At 42.8% G+C, this 20,298-nt stretch overlaps 1 protein-coding gene and 1 long non-coding RNA gene across 3 annotated transcripts in view; one reads left to right on the forward strand and one right to left on the reverse strand.

Moving 5' to 3' along the window:
* Nucleotides 1-8,481, reverse strand: part of LOC130362321 (2-aminomuconic semialdehyde dehydrogenase-like) — a 137,720-nt gene extending 129,239 nt beyond the window's left edge. The window contains exon 1 of the mRNA XM_056566594.1: nucleotides 8,349-8,481. Coding sequence (XP_056422569.1) covers nucleotides 8,349-8,391 — 43 coding nt within the window. The 5' untranslated portion in view covers nucleotides 8,392-8,481. The remainder of the gene's footprint in view (nucleotides 1-8,348) is intronic.
* Nucleotides 1-20,298, forward strand: part of LOC130362322 (uncharacterized) — a 99,407-nt gene that overhangs the window by 1,505 nt on the left and 77,604 nt on the right. The gene's annotated exons all lie outside the window — the stretch shown is intronic.

The raw sequence follows: 20,298 nt of genomic DNA on the forward strand, positions 1-20,298 counted from the left end.
CTGAGGACTTGAGAACCAAAATTGTGGAAATATCAACAATCTCAAGGTTACAAGTCGATCGCTAGAGATCTAGATTTGCCTTTGTCCACAGTCCGCAACATTATCAAGAAGTTTGCAACCCATGGCACTGTAGCTAATCTCCCTGGGAGTGGACGGAAGAGAAAAATTTATGAAAGGTGTCAACACAGAATAGTCCGGATGGTGGATAAGCAGCCCCAAACAAGTTCCAAAGATATTCAAGCTGTCCTGCAGGCTCAGGGAGCATCAGTGTCAGCGTGAACTATCCATAGACATTTAAATGAAATGAAATGCTATGGCAGGAGACCCAGGAGGACCCCACTGCTGACACAGACACATAAAAAAGCAAGACTACATTTTGCCAAAATGAACTTGAGAAAGCCAAAATCCTTCTGGGAAAAAATCTTGTGGACAGATGAAACAAAGATAGAGCTTTTTGGTAAAGCACATCATAATACTGTTTACCGAAAATGGAATGAGGCCTACAAAGAAAAGAACACAGTACCTACAGTGAAATATGGTGGAGGTTCTATGATATTTTGGGGTCCTTTCGCTGCCTCTGGCACTGGGTGCCTTGAATGTGTGCAAGGCATCATGAAATCTGAGGATTACCAATGGATTTTGGGTCGCACTGTACAGCCCAGTGTCAGAAAGCTGGGTTTGCGTCCGAGATCTGGGGTCTTCCAGCAGGACAATGACCCCAAACATATGTCAAAAAGCACCCAGAAATGGATGGCAACAAAGCACTGGAGAGTTCTGAAGTGGCCAGCAATGAGTCCAGATCTAAATCCCATTGAGCACCTGTGGAGAGATCTTAACCCCTTCCCGCAGAATGTCATATATAAACGCCGGGTTGTGCAGTGCGTTCGCGCATCCCGGCGTTTATAAATGACATTCAGTTAACCCGCCGATGCGCAGCATCGCACGGGTTAACTGGCAGAAGTCCCGCTGTTTCCAGCAGGGGACAACTTCTGCTTCACCCCCCAGGACCATCCATTGATGGTCCTGGTCAGCGATCACTGTGATTGGTCCCTGTGGACCAATCACAGTGATCTGGGGTGAAAGTTCAGATCCCCCGCACTGCCCGCCCCTGGAAGTCGGGCAGAACGGGGGACGAAGGCTGCAGGGGCTTGCGGGGACCTGCGGCATTCGGGGGGAACACGTGGGGACCGGCGGACTTACCTGATCCAGCGGCGGGACCGAGGAGCAGCGCGGGACCGGCCACGTGGACGAGCAGCGACGGGTAAGTATGTGGTCCTCAGAGGCAGCAGTGAAGATCTTCACTGCTGCTTCTAGGAGTCTGAAAACTACAACTCCCAGCATGCCTAGACAGCCTTTGGCTGTCTGGGCATGCTGGGAGTTGTAGTTTTGCAACATCTGGAGGGCCCCCGTTTGGAGACCATTGTATAATGGTCTCCAATCTGTGCTCTTCCAGCTGTTGCAAAACTACAACTCCCAGTATGCACTGACTGTCCAGGCATGCTGGGAGTTTTAGTTCAGCAACATCTGGCCCTTCAGATGTTGCCGAACTACAACTCCCAGCATGCCCTTCAGCTGTCTGGGCATGCTGGGAGTTGTAGTTTTGCAACAACTGGAGACACACTGGTTGGGAAACATTGTCTGTTTCTAACTCAGTGTTTCCTAACCTGTGTGCCTCCAGCTGTTGCAAAACTATAACTCCAAGCATGCACAGACCATGCATGCTGGGAGTTGTGGTTTTGCAACAGCTGGTGCACCCCCCCCCCCCCTCCCCCATGTGAATGTACAGGGTACATTCACATGGGCGAGGCTTTTACAGTGGGTTTCTCGCATCTTGAGATGCAGCAAATTTTGCGCTGGGAAACTCGCTGTAATCCCCCGCCCATGTGACTGTACCCTAAAAACACTACACTACACTAACACAAAATAAAATAAAAAGTTAAAAACACTACATATACACATACCCCTACACAGCCCCCCTCCCCCAATAAGAACGTCCGGTACACCACTGTTTCCAAAGCAGAGCCTCCAGCTGTTGAAAAACAACAACTCCCAGTATTGCCGGACAGCCGTTGACTGTCCACGCATGCTGGGAGTTTTGCAACAGCTGGAGGCACCCTGTTTGGGAATCACTGGCGTAGAATACCCCTATGTCCACCCCTATGCAAATCCCTAATTTAGGCCTCAAATGCGCACGGCGCTCTCACTTTGGAGCCCTGTCGTATTTCAAGGCAACAGTTTAGGGCGACATATGGGGTATCGCCGTACTCGGGAGAAATTGCGTTACAAGGTTTGGGGGGCTTTTTCTTCTTTAACCCTTCATGAAAAGGAAATGTTGGGGTCTACACCAGAATGTTAGTGTAAAAAAATTTAATTTTTTACACTAACATGCTGATGTTGCCCTATACTTTACATTTTCACAAGAGGTAAAAGGGAAAAAAGCCCCCCAAAATTTGTAATGCAATTTCTCCCGACTACAGAGATACCCCATATGTGAGCGCAAAGTGCTCTGGGGGCGCACAACAAGGCCCAGAAGGGAGAGTGCGCCATTTACATTTGAGGTGATTTGCACAGGGGTGGCTGATTGTTACAGCGGTTTTGACAAACGCAAAAAAAACAAAACCCCACATGTGACCCCATTTCGGAAACGACACCCCTCACGGAATGTAATGAGGGGTGCAGTGAGAATTTACCCCCCACAGGTGTCTGACGGATCTTTGGAACAGTGGTCCGTGAAAATGAAAACTTGTACAGCCCACTGTTCCAAAGATCTGTCAGACACCAGTGGGGGGCAAATGCTCACTGTATCCCTTTTTATGTTCCTCAAGGGGTCTCGTTTCCAAAATGGTATGCCACGTGTTTTTTTTTTGCTGTTCTGGCACCATAGGGGCTTCCTAAATGCGATATGCCCCCCGAGCAAAATTTGCTCTCAAAAAGCCAAATATGACTCCTTCTCTTCTGAGCATTGTAGTTCGCCCATAGTGCACTTCAGGTCCACTTATGGGGTACCTTCATACTCAGAAGAGAAGGGGTTACAAATATTGGGGAGTATTTCCTGCTATTAACCCTTGCAAAAATGTGAAATTTGGGGGGAAACACACATTTTAGTGGAATTTTTTTTTTTTTACATATGCAAAAGTCGTGAAACACCTGTGGGGTAATAAGGCTCACTTTATTCCTTGTTACATTCCTCAAGGGGTCTAGTTTCCAAAATGGTATGCCATGTGTTTTTTTTTTTGCTGTTCTGGCACCATAGGGGCTTCCTAAATGCGACATGCCCCCCGAGCAAAATTTGCTCTCAAAAAGCCAAATATGACTCCTTCTCTTCTGAGCATTGTAGTTCGCCCATAGTGCACTTCAGGTCAACTTATGGGGTACCTCCATACTCAGAAGAGAAGGGGTTACAAATATTGGGGGGTATTTCCTGCTATTAACCCTTGGAAAAATGTGAAATTTGGGGGGAAACACACATTTTAGTGAAAAAAAATATTTTTTTTTTTACATATGCCAAAGTCGTGAAACACCTGTGGGGTATTAAGGCTCACTTTATTCCTTGTTATGTTCCTCAAGGGGTCTAGTTTCCAAAATGGTATGCCATGTGAGGGGTTTTTGCTGTTCTGGCACCATAGGGGCTTCCTAAATGCAACATGCCCCCCAAAAACCATTTCAGAAAAACGTACTCTCCAAAATCCCCTTGTCGCTCTTTCCCTTCTGAGCCCTCTACTGCGCCCGCCGAACAATTTACATAGACATATGAGGTATGTGCTTACTCGAGAGAAATGGGGCTACAAATATAAGTATACATTTTCTCCTTTTACCCCTTGTAAAAATTCAAAAATTGGGTCTACAAGAACATGCGAGTGTAAAAAATTAAGATTGTGAATTTTCTCCTTCACTTTGCTTCTATTCCTGTGAAACACCTAAAGGGTTAAAATTATGACTGAATGTCATTTTGAATACTTTGGGGGTGCAGTTTTTATAATGGGGTCTTTTGTGGGGTATTTCTAATATGAAGACCCTTCAAATCCACTTCAAACCTGAACTGGTCCCTGAAAAATAGTGAGTTTGAAAATTTTGTGAAAAATTGGAAAATTGCTGCTGAACTTTGAAGCCCTCTGGTGTCTTCCAAAAGTAAAAACTCGTCACTTTTATGATGCATACATAAAGTAGACATATTGTATATGTGAATAAATTTTTTTTTAATTTGTAATATACATTTTCCTTACAAGCAGAGAGCTTCAAAGTTAGAAAAATGCAAAATTTTCAAATTTTTCATCAAATTTTAGGATTTTTCACAAGGAAAGGATGCAAGTTACCACAAAAATTTACCACCATGTTAAAGTAGAATATGTCACGAAAAAACAATCTCGGAATCAGAATGATAACTAAAAGCATTCCAGAGTTATTAATGTTTAAAGTGACAGTGGTCAGATGTGCAAAAAACGCTCTGGTCCTTAAGGCCAAAATGGGCTTGGTCCTGAAGGGGTTAAAATTGCTGTTGGGAAAAGGCGCCCTTCCAATAAGAGAGACCTGGAGCAGTTTGCAAAGGAAGAGTGGTCCAACATTCCAGCTGAGAGGTGTAAGAAGCTTATTGATGGTTACAGGAAGCGACTGAATTCTGTTATTTTTTCCAAAGGGTATGCAACCAAATATTAAGTTAAGGGTGATACTGGGGAAAATAGCGGCAGCCGAAAGCATATATGGCATTAATCCTAACTCGGAGAACTGGGATCATCTTAAAAAGCTGCAAGACCTGTACAGTAAAATTGCCCTAGAGAAGGCTCAACACGCTATTTTTTTCAGGAAAGAGAGACAATATGTTGAAACAGGTAAACCAAACAAAACACTTATGGGAATTATTAATCAGAAAGTGAAAAAAACAATTATTGGGATAAAAAATAAAGAGGGTAGGGAATGTACTAAACAGGAGGAAATAACAAGTGTGGCAACCCAATTTTACCAGGATTTATACTCGAGGGAAAGCTTTGTGTCAGATGATGAAATTGACATTTTTTTGAAGAAAATAGGGCTCCCTAGTATCAGCGAGGAAGAAAAGGTGAAAATGGGGGAAGAGATTAGTATAGGAGAAATGGAATTTGCCCTAAAGTCCTTTGTACATAACTCCGCCCCGGGCTCGGATGGTCTGGTCTTTGAAGTTTATAAATGTTTTGGGGGTGTGCTACTGCCATACCTTTTAGAGGTTTATAATGAATCCTTGAGTAGGGGGGAGTTATCCCCAACTATGGCTGAAGCCATCATTGTACTGATTCCTAAGAAAGGTAGGGAAAGTGGCGCAATGGATGATTTTAGGCCAATTTCACTCTTAAACACAGACCAGAAAATTTTAGCTAAAATTTGGGCCAGTCGCTTGCAACGAGTGATGGATAAGCTAATAGGGAAGGAACAGAAAGGATTTATGCAGGGAAGAAATATCTATAATAATATAAGAAGAGTTTTTCTTAATATGCAGGCAAGGGGTGAGGGTGGCTCCCACTCCATCCTGTCTCTTGACGCTCAAAAAGCGTTTGACAGGGTGGAGTGGGGCTTCCTCTTTAAAATAATAGAACATATGAATCTTGGAGAAGGCTTCTTACAGGGGCTTAGGGCCCTATATAGATCCCCCAAAGCCAAAGTTAATATTTAATAATATTATTTCCGGGGAGGTAGTGACGCTGCAGAGAGGAACTAGGCAGGGATGTCCTCTATCACCGCTCCTCTTCTCCTTCTTCATTGAACCACTCGCGCAGTTGATTAGATCTTCCAGCTTGTTTGATGGGTTTGGTGTCGAGGGAGAGGAGGAGAAAATACTGCTTTATGCAGACGATGTTGTATTGTTTGTCACAGATCCAGGAAGAAAGCTTGTTAGCATTATTGATTTGATAAAGGATTTTGGTAAATATTCTGGCTTTCAGATAAACTGGAATAAATCAGGATTATTAATATTGTCAGGTGATAGCCAGGGCTGCTAGAGAGTGATACATGTTTTGCAGGAAAATGAGGCCTTGGAATATCTAGGAATTAAGATTTTGAGAAATATAGAAGAGTTTGCCCAGTTGAATATTACCCCATTGAGACAGAAAGTAAGAAACAAAATTCAAATATGGAAAAAGTTGTGTATGAATATGGCTGAAAGAATTACTCTGATAAAGACAATTATTTTCCCTATGGTTTTGCATGTGATTAGAGCAGCATCGGTTTGGTTAGGGGAACACCATTTTAATAAAATACAGAGTGAGATTAATGATTTTTTTATGGGATGGGAAACAAACACACATTTCTGAGTCCTCCTTTGAGTAGTGGTGGTTTGGGTATACCAAATATGCAACTGTATTATATAGCGGCACAAATTGAATACATGATAAAGGAAGATGATGTTTTAAAAGTTTTTTTTTCTAAATGAGGTATTAGGGGGGATAGCACTTTGGAATTAATCGAAGGGGGAAGATGTATGCACAGGGGAAAAATCCCCACTTGCAATATGTTTAATAAAGTATGGAGATTCACAAGACGTTTATTAGGGATTAAGGGTAGTATGCACTACACACTAATGTGGGGTAATGGAAATTTTCCAGAAATGATGAAACTAAAGGAATATGTTAACTGGGAAAGAAAAGGGGTTATTAGAGTTAAAGATTTTGTGATAGAAAGCACGCTAAAAGAGTGGAAAACATTCCATAGGGAATTTAGTATTAGTCAGAGCGAATACTTTTCATACTTTCATACAAGGTATTAGGTAACTTATATAAGGGCCTAGTTAGATTTTCCGTTGAAAAATTCCCTCCAAAGAGTAGGGATAAATGGAAGCAAGTAGTAGGTCAGATTGATGGGGAAGAATGGAGGGAAGTATTCATAAATATTTCCCACTCATCTCTCAATATGAACCATAAAACCTCTATGATAAAGCTGATACATAGGATCCCATATACGCCGGGGTTCTTGTATAAGATAGGAAAAAGACTTGACTCTAAATGCCCGAAATGTAATATGGAAGGTGCGGATTTGTCACATATGGTGTGGAGCTGCCCAAAACTGCTTTCCTTTTGGACAGGGGTATACAATATGGTAGAAATGAAATTGGGTACTAAGATAAGCTTTGATATTAAAACGGCCATTCTAGGGATAGGACTTAGAATGCAGTGCAAGAACAGTGTTCTGATAAAGGCTTTCGGATTAGCTAGAATAATTATTCTTAGGAGATGGTTTGCTCCCCAGGGCCCATGTTGGGTTGAGTGGCAGAGGGAAGTTCAACAAATGAGAAGATTTGAAGCTATTTACTATCAGGGAAAAAAGTTAGGTCAAAAAGTTGAAAACGAGTGGAAGAAATGGGATGAGGCATCCTAGCTGGTAGTGGGTGGGGGGATAGGGGTGTGGGTGGGATTATTTATATTGTGTAAAGCGAATTTTGAAATGCATTATTGTAATTTTGTAATTTGAAATAAAAAAATAAAAAAGTTAAGGGTGCCAATAATTTTGTCCAGACCATTTTTGGAGTTTGGTGTGACATTATGTCCAATTTGCTTTTTTTCTTCCCTTTTTTGGTTTAGTTCCAATACACACAAAGGGAATAAACATGTGTATAGCAAAACATGTGTTACTGCAATCCTTTTCTGTGAGAAATACTTTTCTTAAAAATGTTCAGGGGTGCCAACATTTACGGCCATGACTGTATATCCACATCCATGTTACAAGATCACATTTAACAATTCCAGTAAAGCTGTTTCTAAATTTGTGTCTCTCCTAAAAGGTTAGTGTATTATGTACACCAATAATTCTATAAAAGTATTTTTCAGGTTTTACCTAGTTGGAGCTGTTTGTGGCCCAAAATATATAAAAAAAAAGGTTTTGCCTGCAATACCCCTTTAACAATAAACTTTCTGCCAGGTAGAGATTGCATTACAGAGGCTCCCTGCGCCAATTACCAAGGGGAATTCCTTCTGTTGCTTACCTTCTCTATGCCATAGTTGAAACTGTAACATTGAGTGCAGTATAACAGAGATTAAACAGACAGACATTCCCTGTTAGAGCCGTTACAAACCTAGGATAGTCACACTGAACTTCTGAATTTTGCAAACATAGTGTCAGCACCGTAATAACACACTGCGTACCATGGCTGGACAGGGGCCAAAAATAGCAGCCCATTTTTGTGGGGGGGGGGGGGGGGGGGGGGAGGATCTGACTGCTGGGACCCTCAACAATCACTTTGGTTCAATTGGCCCTCCAGCTGTTGCAAAGTTACAACTCCCATGATTCCTGGAGAGCTTTTTGCATGACGGAAGTTGTAGTTTTGTAACAGCTGGAGAGCCGCAGATTAGGTAGGGTACAGTTTTATCCATCATCACTGAAGAACTTACAAATGACTACAGCTGTAATGGAAAAGTCAGGCAGAATACACATAAATATGACTCGCAGGTGACGTCATCTCTGTTGTTCCTTCTCTTCTTCATCTGGTCTATATGCCAGGACTTCTTCCTGCTACATCTTCTTCTGCAGAATTTGACAACCAGACATCATTGGTTCATTCCTTTGTCAGAAGATTCTCAGTGTCTATATGAAGACAATTATCATTATAACCCTGCTAGACACTTTGCCCCCTGAATATAACCCTGCCACACAGTGCACCCCCTGAATATAACTCAATCAGACATCTTGCCCCCTGAAAATGATACTGTCACACACTGTTTCATCTTGGTTGGGCAGATTCCTTACCCTGTACTGTCCTCTTCCAGACTCCTCTGCCCCCTCCCCCAGATCCCTTGTTATTTTTGGTGTTGCAGCCTGGGCAGAACTTACACATAAAAAAAAAACGGTGGATAATCACTTTAATGGCAAATACTACTACACATGAGCTAGAATTTGAAAGTAATCTAGCATATCAGTGGTGATAAGAGTCACAATACATTGGTGGAAAGACTCCATTAGAATCTTTGATGGCAGTTCCCATATAAACTGCTGGAACTGTATATGTCCCATACATATTGCTACCTTGGAATGACAATGTACACCACACTGTTATTAAATGAAGGGGGTAGCTGCATTCGGCACACAGAGAACCTGGATTAGTTGCTAAAAAGAATAACATTGATGACATTGGATTCATTTAAAATTCAAACGCATTGCCTGCACCCGATCCCCCCCCCCCCCCCCCCCCAACATGTTGCATTCTAACAGGAATCTCATCAGGGGTAAATAACTACCATTGCCTTCATTTTTGGATGTGTCTTAAATGAAAAACCTGAACTACTATAGATTGAAACTGTATTGTCTTTAGCAACTATTCCAGATTCTCTATGGGCCATGGAGGTGGTCAGGTTCAAGTAGTGAGCGCTGTAATCCTTACTTTGCTGTGAAGCCATCACATGACAGTCTTTTACCCCTAGAAATTATACCAGGGACAGTAACAGCTCAGCAATATGTACAGGACATATTGTGGCCACATATGTTGCCTCTCATGTCCAGGCTTACAACTTGCATTTTTTAGTAGGATAATACCTGCCATCACACTAATATTGTAATAATTTACATATATCATCATTACATAGTTACATAGTTAGTATGGTTGAAAAAAGACATACGTCCATCAAGTTCAACCAGGGGATTGAAGGGTAGGGGTGTGGCGCGATATTGGGGAAGGGATGGGATTTTATATTTCTTCATAAGCATTAATGTTATTTTGTTCCAGGAATATATCTAACCCTGTTTTAAAGCTGTTAATTGTTCCTGCTGTGACCAGTTCCTGAGGTAGACTGTTCCATAAATTCACAGTTCTCATGGTAAAGAAGGCGTGTCGCCCCTTGAGACTAAACCTTTTCTTCTCCAGACGGAGGGAGTGCCCCCTCGTCCTTTGGGGGGGGGGGGGTTTAACCTGGAACAGTTTTTCTCCATATTTTTTGTATGGGCCATTAATATACTTATATACATTTATCATATCCCCCCTTAAACGTCTCTTCTCAAGACTAAACAATTGTAACTCCTTTAATCGCTCCTCATAGCTAAGATGTTCCATGCCCCATATTAGTTTAGTCGCGTGTCTCTGCACCCTTTCCAACTCCGCAGTGTCCCTTTTATGGACTGGTGCCCGAAACTGAACAGCATATTCCAGGTGAGGCCCTACCAATGCTTTATAAAGGGGGAGTATTATGTCCCTGTCCCTTGAGTCCATGCCTCTTTTGATACATGACAATATCCTGCTGGCTTTGGAAGCAGCAGCCTGACATTGCATGTTATTCTGTAGTCTGTGATCTACAAGTACACCCAGATCCTTCTCTACCAGTGACTCTGCCAGTTTAATCCCCCCTAAGACATACGATGCATGCATGTTCTTAGTACCCAGATGCATAACTTTACATTTATCCACATTGAACCTCATTTGCCAAGTGGATGCCCAGACACTTAGTCTATCCAAGTCATCTTGTAACTTATGCACATCCTCTATAGACTGTACCGTGCTACAAAGCTTGGTGTCATCTGCAAAGATAGAAACAGAGCTGTTAATACCATCCTCTATATCACTGATAAATAAATTAAACAATAGCGGGCCCAGTACTGAACCTTGGGGTACACCACTAATAACCGGGGACCAATCAGAGTACGAATTATTGACCACCACTCTCTGGGTACGATCCATGAGCCAGTGTTCAATCCAGTTACAAACTAAAGTTTCCAAACCCAAAGACCTTAACTTACCTGTCAGACGTCTATGAGGGACAGTATCAAACGCTTTAGCAAAATCCAGAAACACTATGGCCCAGATCTATCAAACCTTGGGAGAGAAAAAAGTGGAGTGATTTTCCCACAGCAACCAATCACAGCTCAGATAATGAGCTGAGGTAAAGTGAAACCTGAGCTGTGATTGGTCGCTATGGGAAAATCCCTCCACTTTTTCTCTCACACAGTTTGATAAATCTGGGCCTATATCCACAGCCATTCCTCTGTCAAGGCTTCTACTCACCTCTTCATAAAAGCAAATTAGATTGGTTTGACAACTTCTATCCTTAGTAAACCCATGCTGGTTATCACTTATAATACTATTATCCCCTATGTATTCCTGTATGTAATCCCTTATAAGTCCTTCAAACAATTTACCCACAATGCACGTTAAACTTACCGGTCTATAGTTTACAGGGGAAGACCTAGAGCCCTTTTTGAAGATTGGCACCACATTTGCCTTGCGCCAGTCCCTTGGCACAATACCAGACACCAGAGAATCTCTAAATATCATGAACAAGGGTACAGATATTACTGAACTTACCTCTCTAAGAACTCTTGGGTGTAGTCCATCCGGCCCTGGAGATTTGCTTACATTTACTTTACTTTACTTACCTTGTACCATCTCTACATTAAAGGGGTATTCCAGGCCAAAACTTTTATATATATATATCAACTGGCTCCGGAAAGTTAAACAGATTTGTAAATTACTTCTATTAAAAAATCTTAATCCTTCCAATAGTTATTAGCTTCTGAAGTTGAGTTGTGGTTTTCTGTCTAACTGCTCTCTGATGACTCACGTCCCGGGAGCTTTGCAGTTCTTCTCCCATCATGCACAACTCCTGGGATGTGACATCATCATTGAGCAGTTAGACAGAAAACTTCAGAAGCTAATAACTATTGGAAGGATTAAGATTTTTTAATAGAAGTAATATACAAATCTGTTTAACTTTACGGAGCCAGTTGATATATATATATATATATATATATATATATATATATATAAGGTTTTGCCTGGAATACCCCTTTAAGCCAGTTCAGTACATTACATGATGTGTTACCAGCACTGACCTGTCCAATGTCAGCTCCTTTTTCCATAGTATATACAGAACTAAAGAACCCATTCAGTAGCTCCGCCTTCTCTTGATCGCCTGTGACAACCTCCCCATTATCATTATTAAGGGGTCCTACATGCTCTGTCCTTGTTTTTTTTTGCATTTATATATCTAAAAAAATATTTAGGATTAGTTTTGCTTTCTTTGGCCACCTGTCTCTCGTTTTGAATTTTTGCTGTTTTTATTACATTTTTACAGATTTTATTAAGCTCCTTGTACTGTTTAAATGTTATAGCTGACCCCTCAGATTTGTATTTTTTGAAAGCTATTTTTTTGTTGTTTATTGCTCTTTTAACATTATTTGTCAGCCATGTAGGATTTAGTTTTAATCGTTTATATTTGTTCCCCTTTGGTATATATTTAGCTGTATAGTTATTTAGAGTTGATTTAAAGATGTCCCATTTACCTTCTGTATCAGTATTTGACAACACCTCCCCCCAGTCTATGTCCTGTAGTGCAGCTCTCAGCCCAGGAAATTTGCCTTTTTAAAGTTATATGTTTTTGCCTTCCCCGCCTGTCTTTGTTTTCTACATTTTAAGTCAAAAGTAACTATATTGTGGTCGCTATTACCAAGGTTTTCCCGCACAGTTACATTACCAACCAGCTCTGCGTTGTTGGAAATGATCAGATCCAACAAGGCATCACTTCTTGTTGGGTCCTCCACAAACTGGCCCATACAATTATCCTGCAATAAATTTAGGAATTGTCGCCCCTTTGTAGTTTTAGCCAACCCCAATCTATATCTGGATAGTTAAAATCTCCCATTATTATCACTGTACCTGCCCGGGCGGCCCTCTCTATTTGTTTATGAAGCCGACCTTCTATCTCTTCAGTGATATTAGGGGGTCTGTAGATTACACCAAATATTATTTTTTCAGTATTTCCCTCCTTTTGTAATTCTACCCACAGTGATTCCACCTCCTCAGAATCATCACACACTATGGCATCGTTCACACTGACTTTCATACCACTTCTTACATACAGACAGACTCCACCACCTTTTCTGTTCATTCTATCTTTGCGAAACAATGTAAACCCCTGCAGATTGACAGCCCAGTCATGCGAGGAGTCCAGCCATGTCTCAGTGACCCCAACTATATCAATATGTTCCTCCAGTATCAAGGCCTCAAGCTCCCCCATTTTATTTGCTAGGCTTCTGGCATTTGTGAACATACACTTTATATTTCCATCCTTTATGTTATTGGGGTTAATGGGATTCAAGGGTGTAAGTTTTATTTTCCTATGAAGCTTATTCCTATTAACTATTCTAACCCCTCCCTCCGCTCCACCCCCAGGTACATTTATAATTCCCACCTCTCTGTCTGCACTAGCTTCCCCCTCTTTGCTGTAGGTTCCCTCCCCCCAAGTCCCTAGTTTAAACACTCCTCCACCCTTCTAGCCATCTTCTCCCCAAACATACATTCACAAACATAAAAGTTAATTCTACTCCAACAACTCCTTATTGCTTTAGTGCTTTTTTTGTCTTTCTTGTTTTATTTTTTATTTTTTTTATATGTTATAGATTTATATTAAAGACATTAAAACTGTGAAGGAACACATTTGGAATTAAGCAAAGTGTTAAACAAACCAAAATGTTTAATGTTTTAGGTTCCTCAAAGTAGCTGCCTTTTTCTGTTATGACAGCTTTGCACTCTTGGCATTCTCTCCATCAGCTTCATGAGGTAATCCCTTGGAATGGTTTTTCAACAGTCTTAAAAGGGTACTCCACCCCTAGACATCTTATCCCCTATCCAAAGGAACCCCGCAATATAGCATGCGGCACCCACTTGTTACTGCTCCAGAAGCGCTGAAGGGTCTGGGTCCCGACCACAGGAACGGAAGATTGTGACGTCACCACTCCGCCCCCATGTGACATCACGCCCCACCCCCTCAATGCAAGTCTATGGGAGGGAGTGTGACGTCACACGGGGGCCGAGTCGTGATGTCACGATCTTCTGGTCCCATGGTCGGGACCCAGACCCCTCAGCGCTTCCAGAGCAGTAACAGGTGGGTGCCACATGCTATGTTGCGGGGGGTCCCCAGCGGCGGAACAGACATCAGACATCTTATCCCCTATCCTTTGGATAGGGGATAAGATGTCTAAGGGTGGAGTACCCCTTTAAAGGATTTCCCAGGATTGCTAAGCACTTCTTGACTTATTTCCCTTTACTCTGATGTCCATATTCATCTCTAATCATCTCATCTGGGTTTAGATATGGTGATTGTGGAGACTATAGGGAGAAATTTATCAAAATCTGTCTAGAGGAAAAGTTGCTGAGTTGCCCAAAGCAACCGGTCAGATCGCTTCTTTAATTTCTTAGTCATTTTCAAAAATGAAAGAAGCGGTCTGATTCTTTTCACTTCTATCTTACATAGCCTGAAGAAATGATTAGAGTCACTGTCCTGTTGAAAAACAAACAATGGTCCCACTAAGCAAAAACCAGATGGCTTAGCATGACGCTGCAACTCCTTCGTGGTGCTTTTTTTTTAGTGATTGTATAGAATAAAGTTTTGCCCCTCTGCTATATTTAAATTTTGGCTGCTTTCACACCACATTTATGGAGCACACTTGCTATATGTATCAGGAAGGCTTCTGGCTAATATGGCAAACATATCCAAAGACCCCCCAACCCCTCACCTGATGATGGCCAAAAAATTGTCAACCAATGAGATTGCTTCTTTTAATTTGTAAAAGGCCTTTGAAAACTTGAACATGTGAACGCGCACTAAATATTTACTCTAACTTTACAATGTCTAAGAATTAGATATCCCAAATAAAATATACTACTCTAGAATTACATTTTTATTTCACCTATCCTACTCTTTCATTTATTATTGCTCATCTTACAACGAGGTGAATGAATATGTGGGAACCATCCAAAGACAAAGGACGGTTAATTTATTATTCTAAATGAGTGCTGTGGGGGTGTGAGAGGCAAAATGAGCCTCACAATGTATGAATAAATAAAATAATCTGTGGTTTGTTTCAAAGAAACCATCATTTAGCTCTGGGCAATGGTGAGGATATACCAGCTACCTATAGACACAGCTCAAGGCACAGTACCTTGCCTGTAAACACGAAGAGCACTATTGTACAACCAACACAAAGCCTGGCTATAAAAAGTTCTGGCCAACTAATGAACTAGCATCTGTTTTGTTTTTATCAGTAGCTCTGACTCAGTATAAAAAATTCCCCCTGGCTAGTGTTCACAATGAGACTTTTATACAATGAAATTGCATAATTCACCTTCTTTAGATTTTGTGATCAGGTATAAGGATGTAAAAATTGCTTGGTTGGTTGTGGATGGAATAATAAAAGAGTTATGGCTCTTAGAAGGCGAGGAGGAAAATACAAAAACACAAAAATTCTAATTAGGTGTGTGTTCACAAGGTCAACATGGGCTGTGTCTTTAAGGGGGTTAAAGGGGTATTCCAGGATTTTTATTTTTTTATTTGACTATGCTACAGGGGCTGTAAAGTTAGTGTGGTTCATAATATAGTGTCTGTACCTGTGTTTCATGGGGATCTCACAATTCTTCTGTAATTTTTGCTCCAATGTTTTTTTTAACAGCATAAAAGTCGTCTCAGGTTTTTCCAGGTTGCAGTGCAGACTGAGACATTACACCACTAGTCAGGTGTTCAGAGGGAGCCTGTCTGATTTAATGGGTGGAGCGACCACTGGATAGGAGGGAGAACATTCTGCAAGAATTGTAGTTTTGCAACAGCTGGAGGCATCCTGGTTAGAAAACACTGGTCTATTGCATGGAAAGGATCACAGGTGTGTTTCAATGTGTGGGGGGTTGCTGATGTGTGGGAGGGAAAAAAAGTTACTTCACACTTGCAAACAAGGAATCATGGGACTTGTAGTTTACAGGAACAAACTCCAACAGGAGATAGCCAGATCACAAAAAGCTAGCCAAAGTGTTATTGTAATCTCACAACATAGCCATTTAGCCCCAAGAATGTGCATTACTGTCTGGCATGTATATACTAAAATCACCTCATGGTGGAGATCCGCTTTAACATTTAAAGGATACATAATTTCTGGTACACAAAACACAAAAATATGATCTTAAAAATGCTGCAAAAGAATGCAGCAAAATGTGTGTTAAACAAGCTTTAGGCTGCATTTCCACTTTTTTGGAAAACTGCCAAGACAGTTTTTGTACCAAAGCCAGAAGGAGATTCAAAAGGAATGGGAAATATAAATAAAGGACTTATACTTCTCCTTCCTGCTGGATCCACTTCTGGCTTTTGCAGTGGTAATTTTCCCCAAAAAACTTCCAAGTGGAAACACAGCCTTAAACCTGGAACCATAAAAGTATCTCCCATGCTGTATCTCGTACTGTATGTCTAAACCACTAAATGTAAAATGAATAATTTAGTATTACCACTTTAACATATTTTATTTCACATTTAATTCCACCAGCTTTATTACTCTGCATGTATGTAACTTATTACACAAGCAGTTCATCTTTTTCACACGTGGTAAGAATTAACATTAAAGTGGAAACTTAGCGCTTCACATCGACAGTAGACCACAAGCTGTATATATTTACTTTATCTCCCATCTGGCCACCCACCTTCACTTTTATTATCATTGATTTTCTTGGTATATGTTCTGCCTCTGCAGAGGTAGACATGTGTAGTGCAATGGTAGATTTCTATTGCTCTCAAAGGGAATCTGTCATCAGTATCGCCAACACTAACCTGCTGGTACACGCTTGTAGTGCTATTGACACTGATGACATAGGCCCTTCAAAGCTAGCCATGTCAGTGAATTGCCAAGCATCAAGCTATTAGTAGGTAGGAAAGAAAAAACACCGTCTCTGGCGCCGGTCTGCTGCAGATAGTAGGACTAGGACATCTGGTATTCCTATATTAAAAAGGGTTTATACCATAGTACACATGCAACGCGTTTCTGGTCCGTACCGGACCCTTCACCAGGCAAGGTGTATAACAACAGTGTGGAAAGCCAGGTATAAATGCACTCAGTACGTTCAAATAAAAGGTTACTTTCATTACAAAATTCATGAACAAATTACGCAATGTGCGCAGCTCATACCGCTGCGCATTCTGCGCAGCGGTATGAGCTGCGCACATTGCATAATTTGTTCATGAATTTTGTAATGAACGTAGTAACCTTTTATTTGAACGTACTGAGTGCATTTATACCTGGCTTTCCACACTGTTGTTATACACCCTGCCTGATGAAGGGTCCGGTATGGACCAGAAACGCGTTGCATGTGTACTATGGTATCAATCCTTTTTAATATAAGAATACCAGATGTCCTAGTCCTATCTGCAGCAGACCAGGGTCAGAGATGGTCATTTTTTCTTTTCTACCTACTACTTAATACTGGGAGAACAAGCTTGGTTCCAGAGGACCGTGGCTGCAGGTCCGGATATCGTATAAAGCCTACTGAGGTTTTGTGCTCTCAGCGCAAACCCACTTGGTGAACGTACTTCACTAGGGGCACAATCCCCCTCTTTTTTCCTGTTAAGTATCAAGCTATGGACATTATGTGCAGTGGAGATGTCTTCTTACACTTTTGCATTATAAGTTAAAGCGTACCTGTCATAGTGCAAAAAAAGAAAAAAAGTGATATGTTACTATGGACCCAATCCTGATCATGTGCATATAATTTTTATGTGTCCCTATATATCCAGAGATATAAGCATTTATCTGCTGGTAAGTTACTTTTTCATTGTGCAGGCTGGAGGGGGCGTGTCAGTCTGTCTCCCTCACAGGAGCAAGCCTGGGCAGACAGCCAATCAGTACGCTCTACTCTGTAACCCTTTCCTCTCTGGTTTTATGCTGTGTCATGTTACACAGAGAAAGATACTTGGAGCTTGCCTGCAGTAATCAGAAGACATTATGGAGGGGCATTTACTAAGGGGTTTAGTAATTTTTTTCTGACTATTTTTGGCGCAAAATTGTCGCAATTGCGCCTACCCTAGTTTCTGTGCGACTTTCTCTAGCAAGAGCTAGAAAGTCAAATTTCTTTTTCCCGCTTAATTTATGCTAGTTTTCAGTTTTTACTTGCAGTGGTCAGGAATTTATTAACTGAGACAGTCGCAGTTGCGCAATAAACTGTCGCAACGGCCGTAAAAAATGACTAAATTTACTCCTACTGCCGCCCGGGCCCCGACATACTTTCTCCCCGCTACCCTCACTGCGCTACCGGGACACTGCAGTGATTTACATCCCCCCCTCTCACCTGCCAGCGCCACACAACTCCCATCTGTCTGCTGTTGCAAGACTACAAGTCCCAGCATGCCCTTACAGTGAGGACACGCTGGGAGTTGTAGTCTTGTAGCAGCGGGAGCTGAGCGGCGCAGGCGGGAGACAAGGGGGGGGGGGGGTAGCGGGGAGGCCGTATGAGGAGCCCGGGCGGGAGACAAGGGGGGGTAGCGGGAAGACCGTATGAGGAGCCCGGGCGGGAGACAAGGGGGGTAGCGGGGAGACCGTATAAGGAGCCCGGGCGGCTGCACTGTAATCTCAGCCCGGGCTCCTGCCCTGAGAGCCAAAGGCTTTGGCTGTCAGGGCATGCTGGGTGTTGTAGTTTTGCAACAGCTGGAGGGCCACAGTTTGCAGACCACTGGTGTGTGGTCTGTAAACTGTAGTCCTCCAGCTGTTGCAAAACTAAACAGTTGAAGGGGACCGGCGAAGACGATCACTTACCCTTCCGAGGCTCCAGCGACGATCGCTGACGGAGATCGTCGCGCGGCACTGTCGTGCAGCGCTGGATCCTACGGAAGCCGGTAAGTTGCCCAAGCTTCCCAACCAGGGTGCCTCCAAATGTTGCAAGACTACAACTCCCAGCATGCCTGGACACCCTTTGGCTGTCCAGGCATGCTGGGAGTTGTTGTTTTGCAACAGCTGGAGGCACCCTTGTTGGGAAACACTGGCCTAAAACAGTGTTTCCCAACCAGGGTGCCTCCAGATGTTGCAAGACTACAACTCCCAGCATGCCTGGACAGCCATTGGCTGTCCAGGCATGCTGGGAGTTGTAGTTTTGCAACAGCTGGAGGGCCACAGTTTGCAGACCACTGGTTTGTGGTCTGTAAACTGTAGTCCTCCAGCTGTTGCAAAACTAAACAGCTGAAGGGGACCGGCGAAGCCGGTAAGTTGCCCAAGCTTCCCAACCAGGGTGCCTCCAGATGTTGCAAGACTACAACTCCCAGCAGGCCTGGACAGCCTTTGGCTGTCCAGGCATGCTGGGAGTTGTAGTTTTGCAACATCTGGAGGCACCTTGGTTGGGAAACACTGTTTTAGGCCAGTGTTTCCCAACCAGGGTGCCTCCAGATGTTGCAAGACTACAACTCCCAGCATGCCTGGACAGCCTTTGACTGTCCAGGCATGCTGGGACTTGTAGTTTTGCAACATCTGGAGGCACCCTGGTTGGGAAACACTGGCCTAAAACAGTGTTTCCCAACCAGGGTGCCTCCAGATGTTGCAAAACTACAAGTCCCAGGTTGGGAAACACTGTGCCCGGCCTCCGCCCCACCTTACTGTAAGGGCATGCTGGGAGTTGTAGTCCTGCAGCTGGGGGCAGGGGACAAGCTTGTCACTTGCCCACTCATCTCCTGCACCACACAACTACAACTCCCAGCTGACTGTAAGGGCATGCTGACAGTTGTAGTCGTGCGGGGCGGGAGATGTGTGAGCAGGTGATAATAAATGTACTAACCCATTTTTTTTGTTTTCTTCTCATTTCAGATCCGTGTATCCTGTGGACTCCTTCGGATTCGGTGGACTACTTCGATGACCAGCGTTTTTCTTTGTTTGATTTTAATAAAATGGTTAAGGAGGGCTTGTGGGGGAGTGTTTTTTGTAATAAAAATTTTTTAAAACCTGTTGTGTTTTTTCCTTACTTTATTAGGCAGGCTTAGTAGTGGAAGCTGTCTTATTGACGGAGTCCATTACTAACCTGGGCTTAGCGTTAGCCACAAAAACAGCTAGCGCTAACCCCCTATTATTACCCCGGTACCCAACGCCACAGGGGTGCCGGGAAGAGCCGGTACCAACAGGCCTGGAGCGTCAAAAATGGCGCTCCTGGGCCTAGACGGTAACAGGCTGGCGTTATTTAGGCTGGGGAGGGCCAGTAACAATGGTCCTCGCCCACCCTGGGAACGTCAGGCTGTTACTGTTTGGTTGGTATTTGGCTGAGAATGAAAATAGGGGGGACCCTATGCGTTTTTTTTTTTAAAATAAATAATATATAAAAAAAACGCATAGGGTCCCCCTATTTTTATTCTCAGCCAAATACCAACCAAACAGTAACAGCCTAACGTTACCAGGGTGGGCGAGGACCATTGTTACTGGTCCTCCCCAACCTAAATAACACCAGCCTGTTACCGCCTAGGCCCAGACGCGCCCCTGTGGTGTTGGGTACCGGGGTAATAATTGGGGGTTAGCGCTAGCTGTTTTTGTGGCTAACGCTAAGCCCGGCTTAGTAATGGACTCAGTCTATAAGAC

The sequence above is a fragment of the Hyla sarda genome, chromosome 3 (assembly GCF_029499605.1).
Source record: "Hyla sarda isolate aHylSar1 chromosome 3, aHylSar1.hap1, whole genome shotgun sequence".
Classification (NCBI taxonomy): Eukaryota; Metazoa; Chordata; class Amphibia; order Anura; family Hylidae; genus Hyla; species Hyla sarda.